The sequence below is a fragment of the Pithys albifrons genome, chromosome 9 (assembly GCF_047495875.1).
Source record: "Pithys albifrons albifrons isolate INPA30051 chromosome 9, PitAlb_v1, whole genome shotgun sequence".
Taxonomy (NCBI): domain Eukaryota; kingdom Metazoa; phylum Chordata; class Aves; order Passeriformes; family Thamnophilidae; genus Pithys; species Pithys albifrons.
The window spans coordinates 26383556-26407554 of NC_092466.1; the positions used below are offsets into that span (position 1 = coordinate 26383556).

The window sequence follows — 23999 nt, forward strand, 5'->3', positions numbered from 1 at the left end:
ATTATTAAAATATTTGGTTTTCTTCAATTACTATTTTTTGTTTCAATTTGAGAGCATCTCAGTCTTACTCATGTTCATGCTACTTCTTATTGTCTCTTACTCAGACTTCCCTGTTATTCTTTCCTCATGGAAGTTCAAAACTGGCAAATATTTGCAATGTACAATGTTTAACAAGCATTACAGTTTCTGTAACAGCAGAGTCCTACCTTGAAATTTATCTGCCCATTGGGCAAGCGGTTGGTATGTATTTTGTGTAGAAAGTAGATATCTTTAATAAACAGGTTGAAAACTGGGATGACTATTTTCTCCCGATTGCTGTTGGCAGTCTGAGATCGCTGTGCTGCTCCTTGCAGGGCTGTGCGGTAATTACAGAAGTTGCTGGATGGATCCATGTGGTGCTGTTTTTATAAGGGGGGGGAATAGGCAGTCAGGTAATACATATTTCCTACAAATAAAAAGCCATGTTCTAACCATCTGAGTTCATTCTTTATAAATTTGTTTGGCCCTTTTTAAACTTTCAAGATAGAGTACCTTTACACTTATCACGTCTGGCTGCAGGGTTTTTTTAACTTTTATCTTGTTTGAAAGGAGGGTTCTGTACTGGCTTTACATCTATTCCATTAACCACTGAAGCAAAGCAAACTGAAAGGAAATCATAAATTACTATCTAGGGAAAGAATATCAAAATTCTCATTTGCAGTCACCTCTCTTTTTGATGACCATTTCACTTATGTTTTGTTTCCATGAAGATTTCCACTAGGTGGAGCACTCCAATTAGTTTTAAGGCAGCATTCGCTTGAGTGGAAACTACCTTGAAGTTAAATGGGCTAATAATATATGCTAGGGAAAAATAACCTTCAGCAAACTTGCATCCACTTTTCTTCGCAGACAGGTAGAAAGTTTGAAATTCAGGAAATGCTCTCCCTAAGGTTCATGTGCTGGTGACCACTGACAGAGTTGTCTCTGTGATCTCTGATGTAGTAATTAGCAGAGGTTTGGATGAAACTATTTGGTAGATTTATATACATAAAGTCAAAACTTCATACATACCTCTAAAACATCAAATTTGGCTGTTTTGACCTTGGACCAAGTTTTCTTTAACCGTGCCACAGGACTCAAATTCATGCCAGCTGAATGTGCAGAGAGAGGAGACAAAGAAACAATTGAGTTGAAAAAAATAAAGGGTAATATAACTATGTTTATGTATCAGCACTACACATTCTGGAAGGCATTTCAGCTTGACCATCAGAAGTTGCAGCTAAAACTCACCCACCCACACTAATGTTCACTGGAAGATATTGCCCCTGTAGAAGTGTGCATGCTACTGTGGTCAGCCAACTTAGGGCAAGTGTGAGCATAGTCATGAGTCCTGCCAGTCATGCTGTAAAATGGAGTGCCCTTTGTCATGTGGGTTAAGGAGACTCACAGATAATAGCCATCATTGAGTTGAAGTTTCCAATGTTGAAGCATTCTCTTGCCACATCAATGAAAAACTCCACCATTCTTGTGCGCTGCTTTTTCTTTACAACCTGGAAAAAATCCCAAGACTTGTTAAAAGGGAAGGGGTGGTCTGAATTTTGGATAGGATGTCCAGCCAAAGGCATTGAAACAAGCTGACTGAATAGACATTTCAAGACTTTGTCCAGCTAAATCTTATAGCCTGAGGGTATCTTGTTCAGATTAATTTTTAATAAAATAGCAGACGTATTTTGGGCTACTACCCATTAATTGGGTAGTTGTGGGGGAGTGTAAATTTTTGTTAATACATAAAGGACAATGTCTTAGGCAATCTTGCATAAACAAGCTGTACGATTTCAGCAATTTCCTGTTACAAAAAAGGAAGATAACATGTCACTGCTATCAGACAGAATATATGCAAAGCATTCAAACCTCTCAAAGAGAGTGGAAAGCATTGGACAGACTTAAGATCAGGGACATGTAATCTAAATGTGAGAGAAAACAAATGCCACATCCTGCTTTTCTCGTTTTGCTGTGTATACTCCAAAACAACCTCTTGAGAGCAGGTAGGGATCAAGATGAAATGTACAAATTCCCACTCATACAAACATGTATAGGATCAAGGAGAGGATGTTGAACATCTGTTTTGCAAATTCTTTCATAAACAGCAAAGCAAAATTAATTGCCCAGAAAAAGATTTCCATTTGCTAGAACTGATGCACATTAATAGGACTCTAAAAAGAGAACACACATGCAAAAAACTAAAAAGGGGATTTTTGGAACACTACACATTCCATGTCTTTGCTTATTATATGATAGAAGTTATTTTAACCTCTAATAAGGTTATTATTTTTTTTAACCCTTTTGGTAGTCCACTTTCTTTCCAGACTTTAAAAAAAGCTTCTTCTTGCTTTCTCTACAATGAAAATTGTATGAATAAAACGAATGAATATAAATTAAAAAGTGGATACATCTGATCTAAATGCAGTGGAAGGACAGCTGTTTATTGGTAAATCTGCATTTAAAAATTAGTGGTTTTAAGAATCTTTGGATGTATTTTAAAAAATAATCCCAAATAGCTCCTAATTCAAAGTCCATTCAAGTTCCATTTCACTGCATGACTAATGCTACTATGGAAGCTGCACAAAATTAGAAAATATATGCAAAGCCAAACATAGCCTTGAACTCTTAATCATAAGAGCATGCAAATAATTTAATGCTTGAATAATGCCATTATCTTTAATTGCATTGCTAATGTTTAAATCTCTATTAGACCACTGCCTGCCTTTTGTCCTTAAGGCCAGGATCCTTTTACTATCTTGTTTTCTATGAATGCGTACCCGACAAATCTCTGTAGCTACCAGCATGCTGAGACAATTGAACCAATTGTCGTAGGCCTCCAAATTATAGGTTTTGGTCACATCACCTCGGCACTGCAAAAGAACAGATTATGTGTTAGATCTATTCTCTATCATGGTAAGGTCAACATACCAAAGCACAAACTTCCTTTTCGTGTCTTGATAAAATCTTGTTGGGTATTTTTTAATGCATAAGCTTAAAGAAGCTTAGAAACTGTCAGTCTTTCTTGCACAGGGTTTTATCAAATTAGGGAGGTTCTTTACCCTGTTTATTTTTTGTTTCTTTTTCCCCCTCTGTACCCCTTTTTGTACCTTGTGATTATCCAGGGAGTCCATGTGGCTGACAATCTGCATCAGATCCTCTGGGTAAATGTTGCTCACCCTTTCCTGTGTTTGGAGAGATGAGAGACTGTTACTGTACAGACAAACAGGGAATTCAGTGGAAAAGAAAAGAACCAATGAATTCAAAGTTAGGAGAACATTCTGGCAACTTTTATCTTCCTGTGGTGTAGACGTGTGAGGTGTTTTTATAATTGTATCTAATTGGTCTGGTTCATTACCTGTCTTGGTAATTTTTGATTAAAATACTGGAGGCTTTCAGTGAAGCCATAGCAGAATTCATATTGATAGGTATATTCATATTTAATATTTAGGAAGTGGAAAACAAAGTAATTCACACCAACTAGCATCTCACCAGTTCAATGTAGGTCAGCTGCTGTGCCAAGATCAGAGGGTCACAGCACACACTCAGGATGTCCTTTTGAGTTGACTGTGGCTTGGTTTTGAGGATGGTGCCTTTATCAGTAACAGGCTGCCGGAATTTCTCTCTGATTTCCTGGTACTGGCTCCGTGCAGAGAGGGCCATCAGGAGATTCTGTGTCATCTGGCTAATGATCTTTTTCACTGTTCCATTTTCCTAAGCAAAAGGCAAAACCAAAGACTGATAAAAACCTTTAGCTTTTGTAAACACAGATCGGAGAACTTCTGACTGGGAAAAATCAATGTCTATTCTCCATTTTCTTTCACCTTGTCTGAGCTGATCATTCCATGACAAGTGAACTTGTCCTTAATGTCCACACAGCTCCTTAAGGGCATTGTTATGCCTGCCTGCCTTTCCAGCTGTTTCACTTGCTTGGCTGGTCTGCTTGCTTTACTAGTACCCCATTTCAAAAGCATCTGTGTAAACAGCTGAAGGGTGGGTATAGTGGAAGGTGGTTGTTTGCACAAAGCTTCTTGGAGCCTCTGTGTACCAAGTGCCAAGAAGCTCCTTCTCATTCTGATCAAACCCACTGAGAAATCCAGGCAATTCACATTATGGTCAGGAATATATCCCTAAAATATCCTGGCTTGGCTTTGAACTACAGCATTCAAAGATTTAGGTAAAAGCACAACATACATCATGTTCCTGAGCAAGTAAAATGCCTTTCTGTTCATCTGGTGCAGATTTTAAACACAGGATCTGTAAGACTACATACTGGTAAAGCCACAGACTGCAAATTCATCTGCTCAGTGTTTTGATAGCTAAAGCATGGTGAGTTTTTTTCTGCCATTGATTGTGTCTTACAGACATTTCTCTGAGATCAACTGCAAAAAGCTAACTCTATCTTTTTACTTTTGTACTCTTCTATCCTTCCTGTTTCTGCTTTAAATTACCCAGGTTCTCCAATCATGTTCTTTCTGCTGCTAGGAAAATTAATTCAATGGAAGACAGTCCCCTTCCCTTTTTTCTTATACAATCGTTCTTTTGCTTTCATGCAAATTATTTCTCTCCAAGTTATCCACAAGGTTAACCTTTAGTTTACAACCTGTAGTGTTGGTTTCTGTCAGTCAACTGGATATAGTACGAAGCACTGCAATGAATCTGTGACCATTCAAAGAAGCCCCCAATGTGCAGTGATGACTGAAATCATGTGGCAGATGTGAGATGATGACTACCAAACACTTGTATACTGCATGTTATAATTAAACGATAATGGTGTCAGAATGTTGCTTTACAAGGCAATAATCTGACTCTCAAGTGAAATCAAAATGAAAAGCTGAAGGCAGTGTAGCTCATCTTGAGGCAACTGGACTACTGCTGAACAGCAGCTGGCTGGAGCCATTCCTGATACTGTGCTACAAGTGTTCAGAAATGCCAGGGGAGTGTGGTGATGGGGACTAAAATAAACCACTAATTCCGATCTCTGATATGCTGAGCTTTCTATTGTAAGTCATTTGACTTCAGCTGCTATGCCTGACTTACCCGAGTGTCTGGGAGGAAGCAGACTAGACTTTCTGGATATGGATTGTAGAAAATTAAACTTGAAGATACATGACAGTATTAAAGATATTATTTAAAAGTGAACAAAGAAACTGTGACATGAAAACTATGGCTTACTTAAGCTATTCTGAATTTATGAGACTCTTAATACTTGGACAAATGTCCCCAGATTTTTAGCAGCTTTCTCTCCTTACTAGTTTTACCCTAAATTTTCCTACAACTTTGAAAAATAAGTCAATGACTGTACAATAATTTGTCCTTGAGTTCAAACAAGACATTTGTTCTTCCTTTGGGGTGCAACTCTGGCTTAGCTATAGCTATTTGATATGCTGTCTGGTATCTCTAGGACAACACCTAACTGCTTTGTGCGAGTTCTCAGTTATCTTCTACGTTATAGATGAAGAATAGTGTCCTAAGGGAATTTGGAAAGCTTTAAAATACCAAGTAAACCTCCAAACCTTTACCATAATTGCTTGCTGAAGCACAGTATGAGTAATTTGATGTGTTAAGAGAAACTTAAGAACAAGACCTCCTTTTTGTCAGTGTCAAATGTTTCCTAGGGGTCAAATATGGCACAGCTCTTCACTGATGAAACCTGAGTGGTAGCTTTGTTAAGAGGATAAATATGGTGATGCTGTAACTAATGGATGTCATCAGATGCCTTGGACACCACAGCACTGAGCCATTCCATGAAGATGTGTTTTTCTTAAATGACAATTATTCATACGTAACAGTGGGAGGGAAGGGAAAGAGCAAGAAAGGGCAGGACTGTTTTCTAATTCAAAGAAATAGACAAATTAAATACTAAGATACAGACACTAAATAAAACCTCTGCTAAGTCCCCTTTAACAGTACTATCTCTGCCAACATACACCTCTTTGCCTTTGTTTGCAAAGGGAATAGAAGCCACAGTATAGTCCTCTTTCCCTTTCCCCTCCTACTAATGCACTGACAGTTTCATAGTAAGCATCCATGTAAACAGCTTTGCTGATGCAACAGGGCTGACATACTTGCTTTTGACAACTTGGTGACAGCTAATTGTATTGTCTTATCCCTGATTCATGCTGTGCTGTCAAACCTGTTGTTCTTCATTTTCTCTGTTTTTGAATCAACAAAAACACGTAATACAACTGTCTTCCCATTTCCTGTTAATTGTTCTTAAAAATATCTTGAAGTTGTGGGTTAAAAAACAATGAGAAGCTTTTACTTGTATATAAGTAAGCCTTCATATTCATACAAACATAATTAATTCTCTTATAGTTCTTGATTATATTTTTCCTTCTGTCTGTTGGTAGTTACAGTGACTTTTCAATGAACAGAAGGCAGAGACTGTGACTGTCAAAAAAACAACCAAAAACCCCCAAGGAATACTCTCCACCCCCTCCTGATAACTAATAGTCCTTGTTTCATTCAAATTTGCTTTAAGAATCTTTTATGAGGCCTAGTTTTCTTCATAGCTAGAAACTCAGAGCTGTTAAGACTGGTGATTGAGTAGCTAGCAGAGTTCAAATATAACTTTCTTTGTGGAAATACTGTGCACATTTCCTGAAATAAAGCAATAAACAGTTGCCTATTATTGCTAGAAGCTAGGAGTGAGCTATTAAATAATGAGCGTCTTCACCCTGGCCAGGAGTACCCTTGATACAACTAGTTCACATGTCCCTGAGAACTTGGACATGCAAAGTAATAACAATGTACTAAAGAAGGTGCATAATTCATTATTAAAGTTGGCTATATTGAGCCATTATAGTTACTGTTCTTTCTTCTTCTGCACCATTTTTCATATTGTCATGGCTATTTTGTCTCTTGTTACACTTGGTGATTAGACATAGACGTTTTCTGCTAAAGGTCCATTAAGTCATCAGTCAGCCCACGTGCTATAGTTACAATGACAGCTTAGCAACTGCTGTGCTAGTCCATCTAGATAACTACATGTAACTGTTGACAAATATTGTTTTAACACTTTTTTTCTCATCCACCCCTACCTCATCACATTGTGTGATCCTGTGAGCAATCTCCTTCAATTCTTTCATGGATTTTTCATCTTGGAAATCATAGGGGAAAGTTTCAGTCCATTCCTTCAGGAGCTGAATGATTTTGGCAGCAAAGGACTTTAGTTTTGCCTAGAAAGAAAGAATGAGGTGATTACTGACCATAGACCTTTCTGAGTGCAGGTTAAATTAGCTAGCTGATGAAGGTTCACAGAAATCTAGACATCCTCTTGAAAATACTTTGCATTAGTAGTAGGTGAAGGGGATATAAAGAGAACATATTGAACTGTGAGCTAAATTCCTAAATAGTATCATTTAGCCTCCTTTTGTGATAGCTTTTGGCAAAAACTTTGACGGTATTTTCAAGGTTAGTTGGAAAAGCCAGGAAGATGACAGAATAGTTCAAGTGACTTATTTAATCAAAGTCCATGGGACTTAAGCTGATTTAGGTCATCTGAGGCAGAAGTACCTTAGTGTTTCAATTCAAATTCATATGAACTGCAGCACTCTACCAACCGTCCTCGATGAGAAATGTTTATGACGTTTTTGTTCTATAGAATTTATCAGACTGACCAGATTGAGCTGCATATTAAATAAATAAACGACAGGAAAGACCTATGTGTTCTCCCCATGGCATCTAAATCAAAACAGACTTTAAAAAAAAAAGTATTGACTTTTGCTCAAAAAGCTATCAACCACAGAAAGGACAGGGAGAGCTATTTTTCCAAGTTTTTTTGTTCCCTGTGAATCTTCTATGGCTTTTCATCAGTTAGACCTGAATGAGATGCCAATTACCTCACTGTTGTAGCAGTGGAGAGGAGCATCAATAAACTGAAGAGAGAACTCTTGTAAAATTGAAGTGTGAGTGCTAAGAATGCTTTTAATGAGTGAGAAGAATCAAAACTTAGTTCAGGTTATATTTATTCTCCCACCCAGCTTGTGATGCACTAAGGAAAACAAGGAAGCTTTCATTTCTGTTTACCTCCCTACTTGTGTAACCTACAGAAGTCCCACCAGACAGCAGTTCCTCCTCCCCACACACAGTGTGCCTTCCTCATTGCATTGCCCATCAGCCTCTTGAGGGTAGCAGAAGGTGAATGAGCATGTGAGTGTCATTGTAGGAAACTGGTGTGTTTTGTTTTAAAACAAATACAGAACGTGTTCCAAACACTCGTGGAAATGGCTGCCAAAACATCATCTGAACATAGTATGGCCCAGTTTATTTAACCAACACCAAAAGTCAACCAAACTAAGCTTTTTTCCTTTTTTTTTAATCTCTTTGTTATATAGTCAGTGAGAATATTAATAATGATTGATAAGAATTTTGAAGTTAAACCATGCACCCTTGAATCCTTGATCTGACAATAACCAAGTGCTCCTTGTAAGTCTAGAGGGAATTTCCTGGCATTTTAATTTTTTTTTTTTCTTTTCCTTTTTAAGACTTGCAAACTGCTAGCATGGTTTTCCTAGCTGGTTTTGCTGAAAGCATTTAATTGATGCTGCTATTGAGAGAAGCACAGAATAGTTGACAGGGAGGGCAAAAAGAAAACATCACTATTCTCTTTGCCAGCAGTGAGCATTCCTGCAAAGCAGTATCTGTCAGTGCACCTTCTGTGGAACCCAGCTTAAGGTATTTCTCAAGAGTGTGGGACAGGGTTCCAGATGATAGTTGTCTGCCCTCCAAGCTCCCATTGTCATCTGCCTTGGGGGAAAACCCAGTGTACTGAAATCCATGGAGCCTGACATTAATAAAAGAATAATCTGTAGGTGGTGATAGACAACTAGCCAGCCAGCTAGTGCACTTTCATTCAATTAAAGTTAACAAGTTGTGCCTACTCCAGTTTTGTTTATGAAAAGCTGCTACAGAACTGATTTTAAGTATTAATCATCCTTACTATCCTTTCTTTTTCATTTTTGAAACTGAAAAAGGAGGTGTGGGGGCAAAAAGGTTCCAAAATCCTACCTTAGGCCATGGCAAGCACCTCTATGTTACATTTAGTTCATAAAGAACTTATGGATTGTCTGGACTGACCCCAGCAGTTGAAGAGACCACTTTTTAATGCTGGTGTATTTAAGGTTTCTCCTTAAGGACCAGGAGCCCACTGAAAAGGTAGTGTTAGCTGTCATGATTTGAAGTAGGTGTAGTGTTACACCAGGTTATGTTTTGTCAATTTTTTTTTAGGCACTGATATAGAAGGAAAAGGTTTGAAGGAGAGAAGTGACAGCTTTGTGCCTCACTTGTGGTACTCAGTCAAATTATCCCAACTTATACTCCATATACAGCTTAAAATACAGTGACTTAGGAATTCGTGAAAATAAGGTACACTTTCTGAGAGTGACACTAAAAGACATAGGTATGGTAAACACAGGATTTCTGTTTCTTGTGCACTCTGATGAAACCCAAAGCAACGTGACAGGCACGATGCATGTGATAACCTAGATGGAAATCACACAGATCTGTGGGTACTGGCACAGTTTCCTTTCTGTAATGGCCACAATAAACCTACCAACCTACTTTTTCTGTAGTCCTACTCCAGACTTAAGCCTCCCTTTGTGAAGCCTGACAGAGTTCTCTGGCGTCCGTGGGAATACTTCTCCCATAAATATTTCTTTGAAAATAAAAATACTTCTGTTAATCTGAGTACTGTGGATCAATCCTGATATCCATGAGACAAAACAGAACAGAGCAACAACTCCCAATTAGAAAGGAGGATGATAGCAGTACTCTGCTTGTAGGAGAGCTTTAATGACAATGACTTGGTTTTGAAAAGGAGCACTTACTGGCAAAAAACCCCAGGGGAAATATGTTTTGAAGGGATTTACATATTCCAAGACAGGAAACACAAACTTAATAGAAGTTAATTTCTACTTTCACTTTTTATTTCTTTTAGAGTTATAAAATATCCTCAAGCTGCAGAAATAATGCACCACAATTTTAACAACAGCTTTTTTCCATTAAACAGTAATATACAAGTGTTTTTTTTCTGTGACAATCTTTTTCCTTTATGGTCAAGCTTAACTACTGATTTGTGTATTATAATTGATGTTTTAAACTGTGAAATTCTTCCTTTTTATTAGTAGTCAAAAGGATTCCAAGCAGGCTCCAAGACATCCCAGACTGGTTTTTTTTTAATCCACTTTTCTCTGGGCTATATTTCTATAGGACTCTTTGGCTAGCCAGCATTGTCAAAAAAACCAGGAAGGTAAGTATTTTAGTGTGCAACTTCAAAATCTGGTTTCTTGCCCCTTTTTCAGCTCCCATGTTATCCAGGCAACAAGCTGGCCAACTTCTTGTCTTAGGAGATTTGCCTAAGCATGCTCTATCAGAAATGATCAGAGATGCTCTAACTGCTTTTGTCAGCTATTTCCTGCTATGCAGTCACTTAATTAGAAGGTTCTGGTAGCTGATGATGCCTTAATGGATTGACTGAATACTTAACAGTGTTTTGAGTCAAGAGTTTCTATGCTGCACGTGAAATGAGATTTTATTTATTGCCAGATAGAAAACCAAATGTTTGCAAATGCCAGTGGCCAAACTATTCTTTAAAACACTCAGGTGCTTGCAGTAGAGGGCAGTAAAGCAATAATTTGAGAGGGATGTCAGAAGTTTATGTAGTGTTTTCCAAGAAGTTTGCATTTAGAAGGCAGGAAAAAGTTACAGCTTATGTTACGGGGGTAGGGAGGGATCAAGGGCATAGTAGAAAGAGCAATCAGAAAAGCACGTACATTAAAACTGCCTCCCCAAAGTCTTTTATTGTCACCTTGCCGTTTCTTGGTTTTCCTGTAAGCCTGTTTCCAAAATGTCAGCAGAATGTGTAACAGTGTGGGTGTTCGGAATATGAGCTGCTCTAATTTAGATCCTGTTGTTAAGATGTAATGCTATGTCATTTCTATTAGGAAGCTGTGATTTTTTAACACATCTGCTAAGAAGATAGACTAATAATACTTTACAGTTAGTATTGTATCTGTAAACAGCCAGGTGATTTAGTCCCCAGAGACTGCTTTCATTTGAAAATCTCCTAGGGGCACTGTCACTCACAAAGTTTCATCTTCTATTTCGTTAACTTTAAATCCAACTATTTCACAAATGTATTTGCACATACGCTACTCGCAGCAGTCTTTCTCTACATATGTCTACAGCTCTGATTCAGTAATTCCACATTTCAGATGGTCTCAGCATCTTTCAGAGGTTCCTACCTTTGTTGTTTAGTTACATGTTGATGAGGAACCATTAAATTTATAGAGCAGAATTTGAGGTAGCTCAGTCACAAATTAAGTTTGGCAGTGGCAATAGGAGCAGTTCTCACCTCTGTACAAAACTGGATGCAGTGGTTCTTACACCTTCTTCCCTTGACCCCTTAATATCCCGAACACCTACACAACAAATTAAATAGCTGTTTGGAGAGTAGATCAGGGGACTGACCTGGATGCAAGTCATTTTGCACCATGGTTAGTTTGTCCTGTGGAGTAACTTGGTGACTGCACACCACAAATAGTGTGGGAGAAAGAAGCCCTTAGGTCAGTATTGCTGTCAAAAACTCTTTACTGACAAACCACAGAGTTTACTTTTGTGCTCCTCATTTAGACTGGTGATACACCAAGGAGAAAACAAAATGGAACTACAAATGTGCTGAATATTAGGAATGCAAGCATCTAACTACTCATCAGAGACAAATGGATCCAAAACATGCCCAGGATTTGAGCAGTTTAGGTACTTCAGTACTTGCTGAGCCTATTCTGGTTTTATCACTCTCATTTGCTTCCCAGCTTGGACTTTTCTAAAACTTCAGTTTCAGTCACAAGCCCTCCAGCACACACTTTGCAAATGGTGATGGATTTAAGTGCCAGTTAGGTTTAATCAATTGTAGTAATACATGTCAGTGGAGGTTCCCTTTTTAAATAGTGCATCTCTTAATGGCTGTGAGAGGTAATTTTCTGATTTACTGTTACACCAACTTAAAACACCCTAACAATAACCTACAGCTGAGCACTTTAATATGGTGGTGAGAGTGACTGGAGAGAGGGCAATCAGATTCAAGAAAAACCTAAGTTGTTGAAAGCTCAGAAGCACAAAGCAACTTTCTGGGCAGGTTTCATGGCAGATACACATAACTCCAGTGGACACCACCAACCTGTAGCTCAGGAGCAAGGTAGTGCTTTGCAGCCACTGTATCTGACCGGTAAGGTAGTGCATAACTTATGCTTGGGGCTAGCTAATGAACTCAAGGTACTGCAAGGAAAAGACCCAAATAAAAGTGCATTCAGCAACAACTGCCAATTACAATTTCATTTTACTCTTCATCAGTCTAGCTCTGCAATGGCAAGGAGAGAGTGCAAACTGAATGACAGTAGCACAACTAACTGAAGGACATAATGGTCCATTTACCTTTTCTGCCTCAGTCCCTGTTTCCAGCTGCTGCTTCTGTTTAATGCAGATCTGCCCCACTTTAGCCAGGAGCTCATGAGGGTGAATGAAGACTCGTGAGCTCAATAGGAAAGTGAAGATGTAAGTTCTCTGTGGAAGGAGAGAGGAAAGAAACAAAACCAACAAAATGAGTTGAAAACTTTAGCAAAACTAATCTGTCTTCCTTGCAAAAACTATTCTATATACGCCAAATGTTACCTTCTGTCATTTAAAATTTCTATAATTTTTCCTGCCTCCAGAGAAATGGTGGTCTTTTCTAGCTCTGTTAAAAGGAAATGCTGTTGGCTTCAAGGCTGTTAGGCTGTTAACTATGGGGTTTTCCAATCACCAAATTATTTCACTTTAAAATGCCAAATTTAATATGCCTAATTAGTCATCACTTACCAGAAACACAAATGAAATATGACTAATGTAGGGTGTTATGGCTCTTGAACACAACTTTTTATGGTGCTTTGTTTCTTTAAGAGCTACAGTTTTTCACTGAGCTGCAGAAAACTGCTTCATGTGTATTCCAAACCACAGCTGCAATTTCTTCATGTATGAGGATTTTTGTTCCTTTTTCCCATAATCACAGATACAAGTTCTAGCTTAGATTGTGGCCATACAACAATAATTTAGCTTTAAGCTTGACTTTATTTATTTGAGGCTTGTTTCAGTCTTGAGTATAAACACTGCTAATGAATACCAACAACTATTATTTCTTGTTAGAAATAGGCTCCCCATGTGCATTTTAAAAGCTGTAATGCATTGTACTATTATTGTATCATATTCTGGAGGTATTATCCATTGCATCATAGTGAGGATTATTTTAACTAAGTGAGGATATTTTTGTGTCCTAGTCTTGCTCAGCTGTTTTAAACCAGGTTTCTGTATTTGAATGAAATTGCCTGACGAGTGACAGTAGCATCTCATAAATACTTCCATTCTTACTTTAGGCTTTTTTTGACAAAATTTGGAGTTGGGAAATTATAGGGAATCTCCTTGGCAACGTATTTCAATTAACCTTTGTTATGTCTGGAACATGTACAGTGACTTTGACTGTGTTTTCAGAAATGTAATTTGACCATAGCCAAGTGCATTTAAATAGTCAGTGGGCACATATACCACCTTGGACTGGGCAAGTAAATTGAGACAGCTAAAAACTTATGACCAGTTGTCTAAAACATGCTCTCTCTACTATCACCTACCAAATTTGTCTGCCTGCTGTCTCCAAAACAAGCTTGTAGTTAAACAGGAATGGTGTCTTTATGATTCTAAAGCGGTTAGGAGATTTATCTCTCTAATCACAATAAGATGTGCCATTAAAGAAAAATGTTTTCACTTCTCTAGTAGTCAGTATACCCTGTAATATAAATTTAGCACTAAAAACCTCCAAATATCAGAGGGGGGAAAAGGAATTTTTTTTGAAAACAAAATAAATAAAATTAACAGTTACAGTGTTCTGGGAGTGAGTGAAAAATATACTAGATTAAGCATATATATAAACATATAACTCTATTCTGAGCCTCTGGAAGACGTTAATAAAAGAACAGAGTGGAGAGTGATACAGCAGAGGCATTTAAAATGCTGATTTGAAGATCTTGTTAGTGCTGGGGTTCATGTATTAAACTAGAAATAGCATTCATCCTGTAAAATCAAGGCCAGAGTTAATCTGTAGTCTTTGCCTTGTCTGTGGCTTATGAATAGAGGAAGAGAGGAGGAGAAGGGTTAACTGGATGGACAGTTAGGGTCAGGTTCCTGAGTGTTTCCACTGACGCCTACAGAAGATGGGACTCCTGGGGCCATCTAAGAATCATGCTCTCAGTGACTTTGAACAGGTGGCCAGAGCAGTGATAGCACACTGCTAGCACACCCTCCCTTAGTTACAAACATCCCACACAAGTGTAGAGTAGGAAATCAAAGAAATTAGGCTTCTGTTTGGTATTTTATGTCTCTCCAGAATCTCAGTTTATTTTTACATTTACAGTGACAAAACCTTTAAGTTCATCAATTCTGAAAAGCAATTCAATGTAGCTCTTGCACTGTGTCTGGAAGTAGTTAATGGCACTGTGCTGGCTTTGAAGAACTTTATGGTACTGTATGTGGTGTGTTATGGGCACTAAAATTAGGCTAAAAAGCTGATTCACAGGAGGGGACTTGGTTGTCTTATGGGACAAAGTATCAGGTCTTTTATTCTTATGTGTGTGTGAGAATGATTCCTAAACTGATACATGGGCATATTCAGAATGAAAGCAAGAGGAAGAATCGTGTCGGGTTGTGAGATCTGGGGTTGGGGAAGGTATGTTTGTGTTAAACTACGCCTAGTTATCCTCTGTGACTTTTTGTAGCTAACTTGTGTCCATGATCATCATTGGCGTCCCTGATGTTAAAGCTGTGAGTCTGGACTATCTGGCACAGGAATTTAGTTGATTGGGTGTGTCAGCTGTCACTGGTTGTACAAAAATGTTTGTACTGAAGACTTGAAGCAGCCCTCACTTGTATTATATTTTGCATTTGAGAGAGGAGGGGAACAAAGCAATAAAAACAAAACACCACGACTTTTACCCTTTCCCCACATTCCTGTTTTGGACATTTAGAGGTCTGTCTGAAAGATGCTTGTATGTGTAAGTAACGGGGAACCACAACTTAAGCCACATTGCCCTGGCAGTGACCTTTGCTCTGATAAGCTAGAATGCATTCTTTTAAGGAAAGGGGCAATTTTGCTTCTTATACTAATTCTAGCTTTGGTCTTCTTGGTGGAAATTGGTGTGATGTGGGACATTGTTTATCCAGAGTGACTTTGAGGAAGGCCCACTTACAGGATCATTTCCCTGTTATACTGCAAGAAAAGTATGTCACAGATGACCTGTGCTTTTATTTTGTTTCTTTGGTAATGTTTTATATGATGTTGATAAAAGTGTCAAACTGGCAAGATGCAGTAAGATCCAGGCCATGAAAGTGTGTACTTTCAGCTTTAGGCTTGCTGAGGTCTCTCTCTAATCAGTAATAGCTGTACTGGACCCATGCAAAGCTTTTTCAGACAGCACTGGACTTTTGGGTTTTAGAAACAAATTATTACTTCTGGAATCCATCTGCTGTATTTTTATTCATTTTTAAAACTCACTTATGTGGAACTAGGTTCAGTGCTTTGGAAAACAAAATTGTTCAGTTATGGTCAAGCAAGATCCTGGTTTACACTGTACTGGTATCTAATTGAAGGAGATTTTTTGATACTTGTACAGACAAGGACTGACTGCAATTAAGAACCAAATTAAAAATGATAAGTCTGACAGCAGCACTGACCTCCATCTCCTTGTCTCTCTGCTAACAGCCACTCTTCCTTCAATAAAGAAATTTCAGACGGAACTAAGCCATGCATTTCAGCCTGGTGGTAGGTCTTAGGGGTTAGGAACACAGTTGTTTTGGATAGTAAATATTTCATACAAATTGTACTTCTCTACACACGTAGGCTAAATGTTATAACTGGAAAAATCTATATTCTCTCACAGGCAGTCCTCTAATGATGAAGATGATGGCTTAAGGAAGGAAACTTAGCTATGAAGCCAGCTGGTTTGATAAAAAATGATTAAAAAAGCTTCCATACACTACAAGGTTGAAAGTTAAGCTCAATTTATCCTACAAAGTGACAGGTATTTGGAAGGAGAGGCAAAAAAAAATCCTCTGCACTTGGAACAACTTAAGTTGACACAAAAGGGGTTTGTGCTTTACAAGAGAATAAGAAGCCAGATTCCTTTAGTGCCTAAAGTTGTTGCTAAGAGATGAGCTGAATTATATTAAAAAAAAAAAAAAGACAGAGCACGAGTGCACAAGACTAAAGAAGGAATTGTTACTCTCTGACCCAAGAATGCACTGATGACTTTTCGAGGAGGGGAAAAAAAAATTCTTTGTGCACTCACTGCTCATTCTGGAACTTCTTGTTTGTGAAATATTTTCTTGAAACATTTTCTTGCTTGGGCACAAGGGTTGCAGACTGGTACATTCCATTCCTAACCTTCCGAACTCCTCTGTCTCATGAGTATACATTTTTCTATGAGCTGAACAAGTCCCTGCACACAAACAAGACTCAAAAGAGCAGTACACAAATGTAGGCACTTATCTTTTCTATCCTTCCTTGCCTGTCTTGTGTTCTGCCAACATGGCAAATACATTTTTGTTTTGCCTCTGTAACCAGCACAGAAAGATATTCTGTGTTTGCTTTCTCCCCCACTCCCTTTTTTCTGTCTAGAAGATTACTCTGATCATTAGCTTAATGTGCACACAGGCAGGAATGCCTTCTAAGCTTTGTGCTCAGATGTACTAATCAAAAAACTTGGATGAGTATTGCAGTGTACAAGTATGTCACTCTGAAATTAAGATTACCTCTGCTAAGTTATCAATAGCTTCTCTTGGTGTGAATTAATTGGTACTGTCTCGATGCCTTTCTTTGCTTGAGTAGCCAGTGACATGAGACTGAGAGGTGTTTATACTTTTCTCTTGAACATATAGGGTTGCTACTCTTCTGACAGGATTATCAGCCTATGTGGCTATCACTAACCCTCTGTGGCAACTTCCCTAAAAATAGAAATGAATGTGAAATGCTGAACTAAAATAGAAAACTTTGGTTTGCCTATTACTCAAATACAGCTCTTTCTTCATGTTGTTTGTATGTTATTTATCTACTCATTTTACAGTTAATCCTTTAGGTAAACTGGGTAATTTGGTTTAGCTAAAGGTATGTTGTGCTGTCAAGGAGATGAACTTGGTTTAATGCTGTTTCCCACCTCTCTTTCCCTGGAGTTCTCTTTGACTGCTTCTGTTGGATTTTCAGCTGTCAGCCTCCTGTCTATTTAAACTGCAGACTTGCAGGGTAAGGTCCATGAGTGCTTGGTAATAGCAATGCTCCCTTGTGCAGGGTATGAAGGGATAGCACCATGGAAACCAGCAGCATTCCAAAATAAGTTGCAGACCCCTTAAGTAACGCTCACTTTATGGAACCATTTTCAGAGTGGTTGTGTTATAAATAGATCTTATGTTACAAGTTACAATAAGGGTTGTGCTTTAGCAAGTACTAAAGAAACTTAGCTACAGCCCAGAAATCCAAGTAGCAAGTAACCATATTCTAGCATGACATAAAAACAAGGAACTGACTCCTTGGAAGGCTTAACTACAGTATCCTAAAGGTACTCCACTGTTACACCATACCAGCCCTAGCTACTGATTTCTTCTGCGTGTTTGTTCTACAACATGTATTTGGGGGTGGGAGATGGAGATTTAACATCTAACAATGGTTATCCCTCTGAGTCTTATGAAGGATTTCGTACTGGTAGCACAATTGTATGTTAGCCATATTTAAATATAAGGTTTAGGATTACTTTTGAACTGGAACAGTAAGCCATCCTGGTTTTGCTTTTTTAATCATTTACTGATGAATGATGGCAATTCTCCTGCATATACCCACTGAACTCTCACATAGGGAGTATCTTCTTGTGGATGGTGTTTGTGAAGATGTGTGGTATATATGTGGGAGCTTGGAGGGACTTGATTTTCATTGATATGAGGCCACAATAAAAAGTTCTACACAAATTAGGCTGAGAAACACAAAATACAGCATGGCCCACTATTATAAACATTAAGTTTGGCAAACAAGTTAATAGTGATTGCAGTTTCCTGCCCCCTTGTTAGTTTCTACAAAGTGCTGCGACATTTCTGCCATAGCTGCTGGTTTTTCAAGCTCAAAATATATGTCATACAGCCTCTCTGATCTTTGGCTATTCATTCAAGTAGTACAAAGGGGTAATTTTAAGTGATAAAGTGATACCTTAATAATATTCTAGGTCAGATTCTTATTGCATACCCTAGAGTTTTAAGTAGTATTTACTTCGCGAGACTGCACTGAGGATGTGTAACCAGTTACAAAATCAGTTTCAGGCTCAAGAACATACATTATTACAGCTCTGGCCCATTAAAATGTCTTGAGAAAGAGAATACTCTCATTAAAATCTATTTTATTTTGGTTTTTTTTTCTGATGGTGTTACTAGGATATGCATAGAAAAGTAAGGAGAAAAAACATTAGAGCTGTTTTCAGGTCTGCTTCCCAAGGTAGGAGCTGGTTAGTAGTTAATCTTGGCTGCATTAGAGCTAAAGCAGCTTAGAAGGATGAAAATTCTGTGGCTAATGCTGCTTTTAATTGGTTCTTAAGGCACCCATTTGAGTTCAACAGGGCTTTATCTTTCTAACAAGTGTTCTCATTTAAAAACAGAGAGTATTCCCATAGAGCAACATCTTTAGTGAGTGAATATTGCAAATAAAACAAATGGATCTTTAGCCTACATGTTAATTATAATCAGACAAAGATTTCATGAGAAAGGTCAAATCCAAATAGTGCAGGAAAACCATGGGAAGAAAACAAAAAACTTTCAGTGGCTACTTACATCTGGATAATAGTCCATGGTGGGCACCAGGCGCTCTATCAAGGCCTCCAGTGATCCAGAAACAAGGTTCCCATCCTGATAAACAGGGTCCACACATCTCTCTCCCATGTCTGGCTGCACTTGCCCACTACAACTGGAACCAAGCATGCTGGAAAATATTGGCGTCTGGGGCATAGTTTCCTGCAGAAGTGGCAAAAAAGGAAGAGAGGGTTAAGTTTTCTTTCAGGATGTCTTATCTGTGGGTTTTACAGAGGCATACATTAAACACAATTACATATTTGACTGAAGGCAGTCTCAGCATTCAAGCTGAGTTCTGAATCCAAGCAATCACACATCTGTAAGCTGGCTTTGGCATTTGAAATGCACTTTAAACGATGTCTCTAAGGCTGTAGATGCAAGCTGTAAGATTTTTCCTCATTGTACTTGATTTCTTCTTTCTCCCCAGTTTTACCCTGCTTCTTTATGCATAAAACCACAGATGAAAATACAAAATGCTTTCTGAATTTCAAAGATACTGAAGTAGTGCCTTACTGAACAAGCAAACAAATACTGTGCATTCATGTTCCTCTTTTTACTCTTTTTGAAGTGAGATCTTTGGCCAAAACACTTCACTTGTGATGATAAATCCTTCACCACTTCTGCAGCTAGATAAAGTCCGGGTCTCAACAGAAGTGCATCTTCTGCACGTAGATATCACTGAAAACAGTGGGGGATATCCTGTCTGAGCAAAAATGGTGGTTTCTTTTTTTTTTAACATGTACCTGAAACCATAAACTGGGTGGACCTGAATGCTGTGACATAAACTGCAATATACAACCCTAATCTCTTTGGAGATTTTTGCTTAGGAAACAAACCTGCTGTTACAACACAAAAACCACACCAAGGTTTGGGGTTTCCACCTCACTCCTCTTGGCCACAAGCCACCAATGCACCACAGTCTTCAAGTAAACTGTAGGGGGGGTTTTGTTTATTTGTTTTGAACTGGCTACAGCTTACATCTATGCAGAAGGCTAAACAAAACATCCTGCTACTGTATGCAAAAGGTTGAAAATACTATTCAGTATCAAAACAGTTCCCCCTGGCTGCTGAAATAGTTAAGACTGTTCAGAAGATAGAGTGAAAAGGCAGCGTTAACCCTTGAGCCGCTGCCTCACCATCTATGAAATAAACGTGGTACCGACACACTCTGAAAAACACTTATGTAGATGAAAAGGATTAGGCTATTCCCAGTATCCTGACACTGACAGCTGTTTGTAACCACACTCCCGTCTCATACAGGAATCTCCTGAGCAATTTTTTAATGCAAGGCACATTTCCCCCCTCAAATTCTTTGATTTGTTCCTATTTACAGCTGGAATATAGAACATTTTTCTGTTCTTAAGCTCAGATGAATGGCAGGTGTTTCGTAAGGAAAAAACAGCAGTATTAACAGTACTTGTTCATTAAGGTGACAAATTCACTTATATATCAAGCTGGTAAGCAGAGTTGTTTTGTGGCTTTTACCAGAAAACCTTTGCATGTTTACATGTGGTACAGATAGGAGGTAAGTGTAATTCCCTCTAAGTTAAAATATAGCAGCTGTTTAGTAGCAAACAGGGAGACTACTCTGACGAATGGAGTTCAGGTTTTAGAAGTTCAGGACACAGATAAAACAGAAAATGCAGGATCTAATGTACCAAAAGAAATTAACAAACACAGCTTTTCACAAACAGGCATTAAGATTACTCGGTATTTCACAGATTTTTACCTGTTAGGCCTACACTTTGCAGTACACAACAATCTGAGAAACCAGTGGAACATATGCAGAAGCCGCCAGCTTCGCTATCTGCGGTATGTAACTCGCCAGTAATTTGCTGTTTTCCCTTTTAAGGTCCATAACCATATAGCCCAAAGCTGCTTCTCAGCATGGCTCTAGCTGCCATGAGCACTTCTGGCTAATAACATGAAGTTGCACAGGGCTTTTAAGGCCCGCTAATCACTAACGAAGACCCCACCAAAAAGCGAGAAACGCACCACGGGTTTGCCACCAAGCCTTTTAAACTTCTTTAAGGAGTATATTGTTGCATCAGTTTTGTTTCCAAAGACCCTCATCGGGCGCAGCCTGTGCCGCTCCTGCGGTGCCAGCCCCAGCCCCAGCGTCCCGGGAACAGGCGCGCGGTCCGAGCGCTGGGTGCGCCGCGGGGAGTGCAGCGGGCACGGCACCCCCCGCGCTCCCGGGAACCCGCCGCGCTCCCCAGCCAGCCCCGGCTCCCCGGGCGGGGAGCACCTGCCGCCCGCAGCGCCCTCCCCGAGGTGGCCACAGCCTTCCCCCGCCCGGACACCTCTCCCCGTAGCCGGGAGACGCTCGCTGGCATCCTCGGCGGGGCGCGCTCCAGCGGCGGCGTGCGGAGCGCTGCCTCCACCGCAGGAGCAGCTCAGCGTCAAACCCACCCGTCCTTTCAACCCTTAGGAAGGTCCCCTGGGGCTCTGCTTCCCCACCGCGGTGCCCGCACGTGGCGGGCGGGGGTCCATCGCCGCGCTTACCCTCATCTTCCCGAGCGCCGCGCTCATACACGCGCGGGCAGGGCCGGCGGCGGCCCCGCGGCTCTGACAGCTCTGCCCGCCGGGGCCGCGCCGCTCCCGCCGCCCGTGACGTCAGCGCCGCCGCGGCGCCCCGTTGGCTGAGCGGGAGCGGGGCCCGTTCAAACGGAGCTGGGGCGGGGGCGGCATATGGGGGGGTCCGGTTCCGTCTCGGCCCCACGGCGGGGGCGGCACACGGGGGGGGTCCGGTCCCGTCTCGGCCCCACGGCGGGGGCGGCACACGGGGGGGTCCGGTCCCGTCTCGGGCCCACGGCGGGGGCGGCACACGGGGGGGTCCGGTCCCGTCTCGGGCCCACGGCGGGGGCGGCACACGGGGGGTCCCGTCTCGGCCCCACGGCGGGGCCGGGCGCCGGGTTTTGCTGCTGTAAAGATATTTCGTCCTCTGTTTGTTCTGGAGGGTTTTTTTCAGTTGTTTTCTTTTTTCCTGTTTGTTGGGAGTTTTGGGGGTCTTTTTGGTTGTGGGGCTTTTTTTTGTTTTCTTAACCAAACAGACCGCTGCCTTTTCCATGCCCCGAGCGCCGCGCGGGTCTCGGAGCGCTTCCCGTGCCGTGCCGGGGCGGGGCAGGGCAGGGCTGGGGACGCGCCGCATCCGCGGCAGCCCCACCGCGATCGCCGCCGCCCGGCCCTCCCCGCTAATAACTGTTGGTGTTCTGCTTTCGGCCACTGGTGCCTCTCTTTCCAAATTGCCCAAGCCAGCCATCTGATAGTTCCGGGCTGATCTTAAACCGCAGGGCTGAGGTGGGACCAGCCTCTCTTGCGTCACGGTTGCGTATCCAGAGTCTGATCTCCCGTGGAAACGCTGGGTGGGCGCATCCAGCCGCCCCACGAACTCGCACCTGTACCCGGGAGCAAATGAGCGCTGCCATCTTTGCAGCCTTCCCCCAGGGAAACAAATCTTTCCCGATGTGTGTTTCATTTTGGGGTGGTTTAGTATTTGCCTCGTTGTCTCTAGGAATTCATTAGTTTTATTTTTTATTATTAAAATTATTTATATAATTACTGTAGTTGAATATGTAGGAGAAGCCCTCACTGGTTTCCATGGTGATTAACGTGCAAAAAGCCTTTTTGGAAGTAGGCACTCCAGTCTATGTAAGTGGGCACGACGAAAGGATTTGGGAACAAATGTGCTCAACGGGGTATGGAATATATTCATGCTTGCTCACTATTTGAGAACAAGCACTGTCATCCATTCTAAATAGACAATAATTTTAGATGCATATGTAGCTACTCATCATTTTTACTGCTTGCCTACTAAATTCCTTGTTGGTTTCCAAATCCTAACAGATCTTTTATAGAAGGTTTTTTTTCTTATTTTAAATGCAGTTTTTTCCTTTTAAATGACAACTTGAAATGTCAGTTTCTTTCCTCCCTGCCAAGTATGCTTTGCTCTTAGTCTCAATCACATCTCTCAGCTGTACTCCACATCCTTCAGAGTGTGCAGGTGCTGTAGCAGATCTGATGCCTGTTTATGCTGAGCCTTTCCTCAGTTACAGCACACTGCCTGCCTTGGACAACAAGGAAGCTCCCAAGACGTGAGCTTTGAATCCAGTGGTCTGACCTGCTGCTCTATCACGTTAGGGCATTAGTGTGTAATGCCAGGGGAGGGTGAGGGACGAGTTCTATCAAGTCTTGATCAAATATCTTGAAGTTCTCTGTAAAAAGTTATTGAAGCAGGAGGCAGGAATTTGTAGGCTACCACTGTATGACGTGATAGTATTTCTTTCTGAAGACTATGAACGTCTTTTAATAACTCATCTAATATTTACAACTAAGAACAACAGCAGCAAGCCTGCAAATAACTATGCATGAAAAACAGATATCCGATCTCATTCTGTTTCTGTGCTAATCTGTTTTCCCACCTTACTTAAACATTTGCTGAGACTTATAGAGAGAATGTGTCCATTAATCTTAGCAAAACATACATAGTTAATTGAGCTCTAGTCACAGATTCAATCTGTTGTAAAAACAATCACTGATCTTTTTGTTTGTTTGGGTTTATGTTGTTTTTTTGACAGCAGAAACTAGATCTATCCTGGCCCTGGAAGTAAGAAATACAGGAATTTAGAAACATTCTAATAGAATAAGGAATACTATGCTAGCTAGACATGTTCTTTCTTCTGAGTCATGTGTCTATATTCTAGTGTTTTTCTGTACTCCTCTATTCTTCTGTAAGCCAGCAGAGTCTGTTTAGACTTTTTTGAATGTAAATGTAAAGAAATATGTATATTTCTTGTTTATATATATACCTAGGTATGTATATACAAATGTTGGAGTGTGTGTTAGAATGTAAGTTCAGACCATGTCTTTTTTTACCCTTTTCTAGGTTATGCAACACTTAGTTTTGGGTACACTGTGTTGTGCGGTCTTATTGTAAAAGTAGTTTTTACAAATTAGAGGAGCTGCAGGCCTAAACTCTGTTCCTACAGCATGTAACAGATGAATCATAGTATCATTTTATTTGGTTTCTGTAAAGTGTGGATGATGACCTTTAGCTATCTATATTCTGAGTGTTGAAA

At 40.2% G+C, this 23999-nt stretch overlaps 1 protein-coding gene across 5 annotated transcripts in view; it reads right to left on the minus strand.

Moving 5' to 3' along the window:
• RASGEF1A (RasGEF domain family member 1A) overlaps nt 1-23999 on the minus strand; it is a 152495-nt gene that overhangs the window by 4136 nt on the left and 124360 nt on the right. For 3 of the 5 annotated variants that reach the window (XM_071563353.1, XM_071563350.1, XM_071563352.1), the window contains 9 exons: nt 18904-19083; nt 12454-12582; nt 7062-7199; nt 3511-3732; nt 3129-3203; nt 2799-2891; nt 1427-1529; nt 1051-1130; nt 207-398 (listed from right to left, as the gene is read on the minus strand). In XM_071563353.1, coding sequence (XP_071419454.1) covers nt 207-398; nt 1051-1130; nt 1427-1529; nt 2799-2891; nt 3129-3203; nt 3511-3732; nt 7062-7199; nt 12454-12582; nt 18904-19077 — 1206 coding nt within the window. In that variant the 5' untranslated portion in view covers nt 19078-19083. Of the gene's footprint in view, nt 1-206; nt 399-1050; nt 1131-1426; nt 1530-2798; nt 2892-3128; nt 3204-3510; nt 3733-7061; nt 7200-12453; nt 12583-18903; nt 19084-21426; nt 21524-23999 lie in introns of those variants that run through there. The other 2 variants (XM_071563351.1, XM_071563354.1) reach the window with 2 other exon arrangements.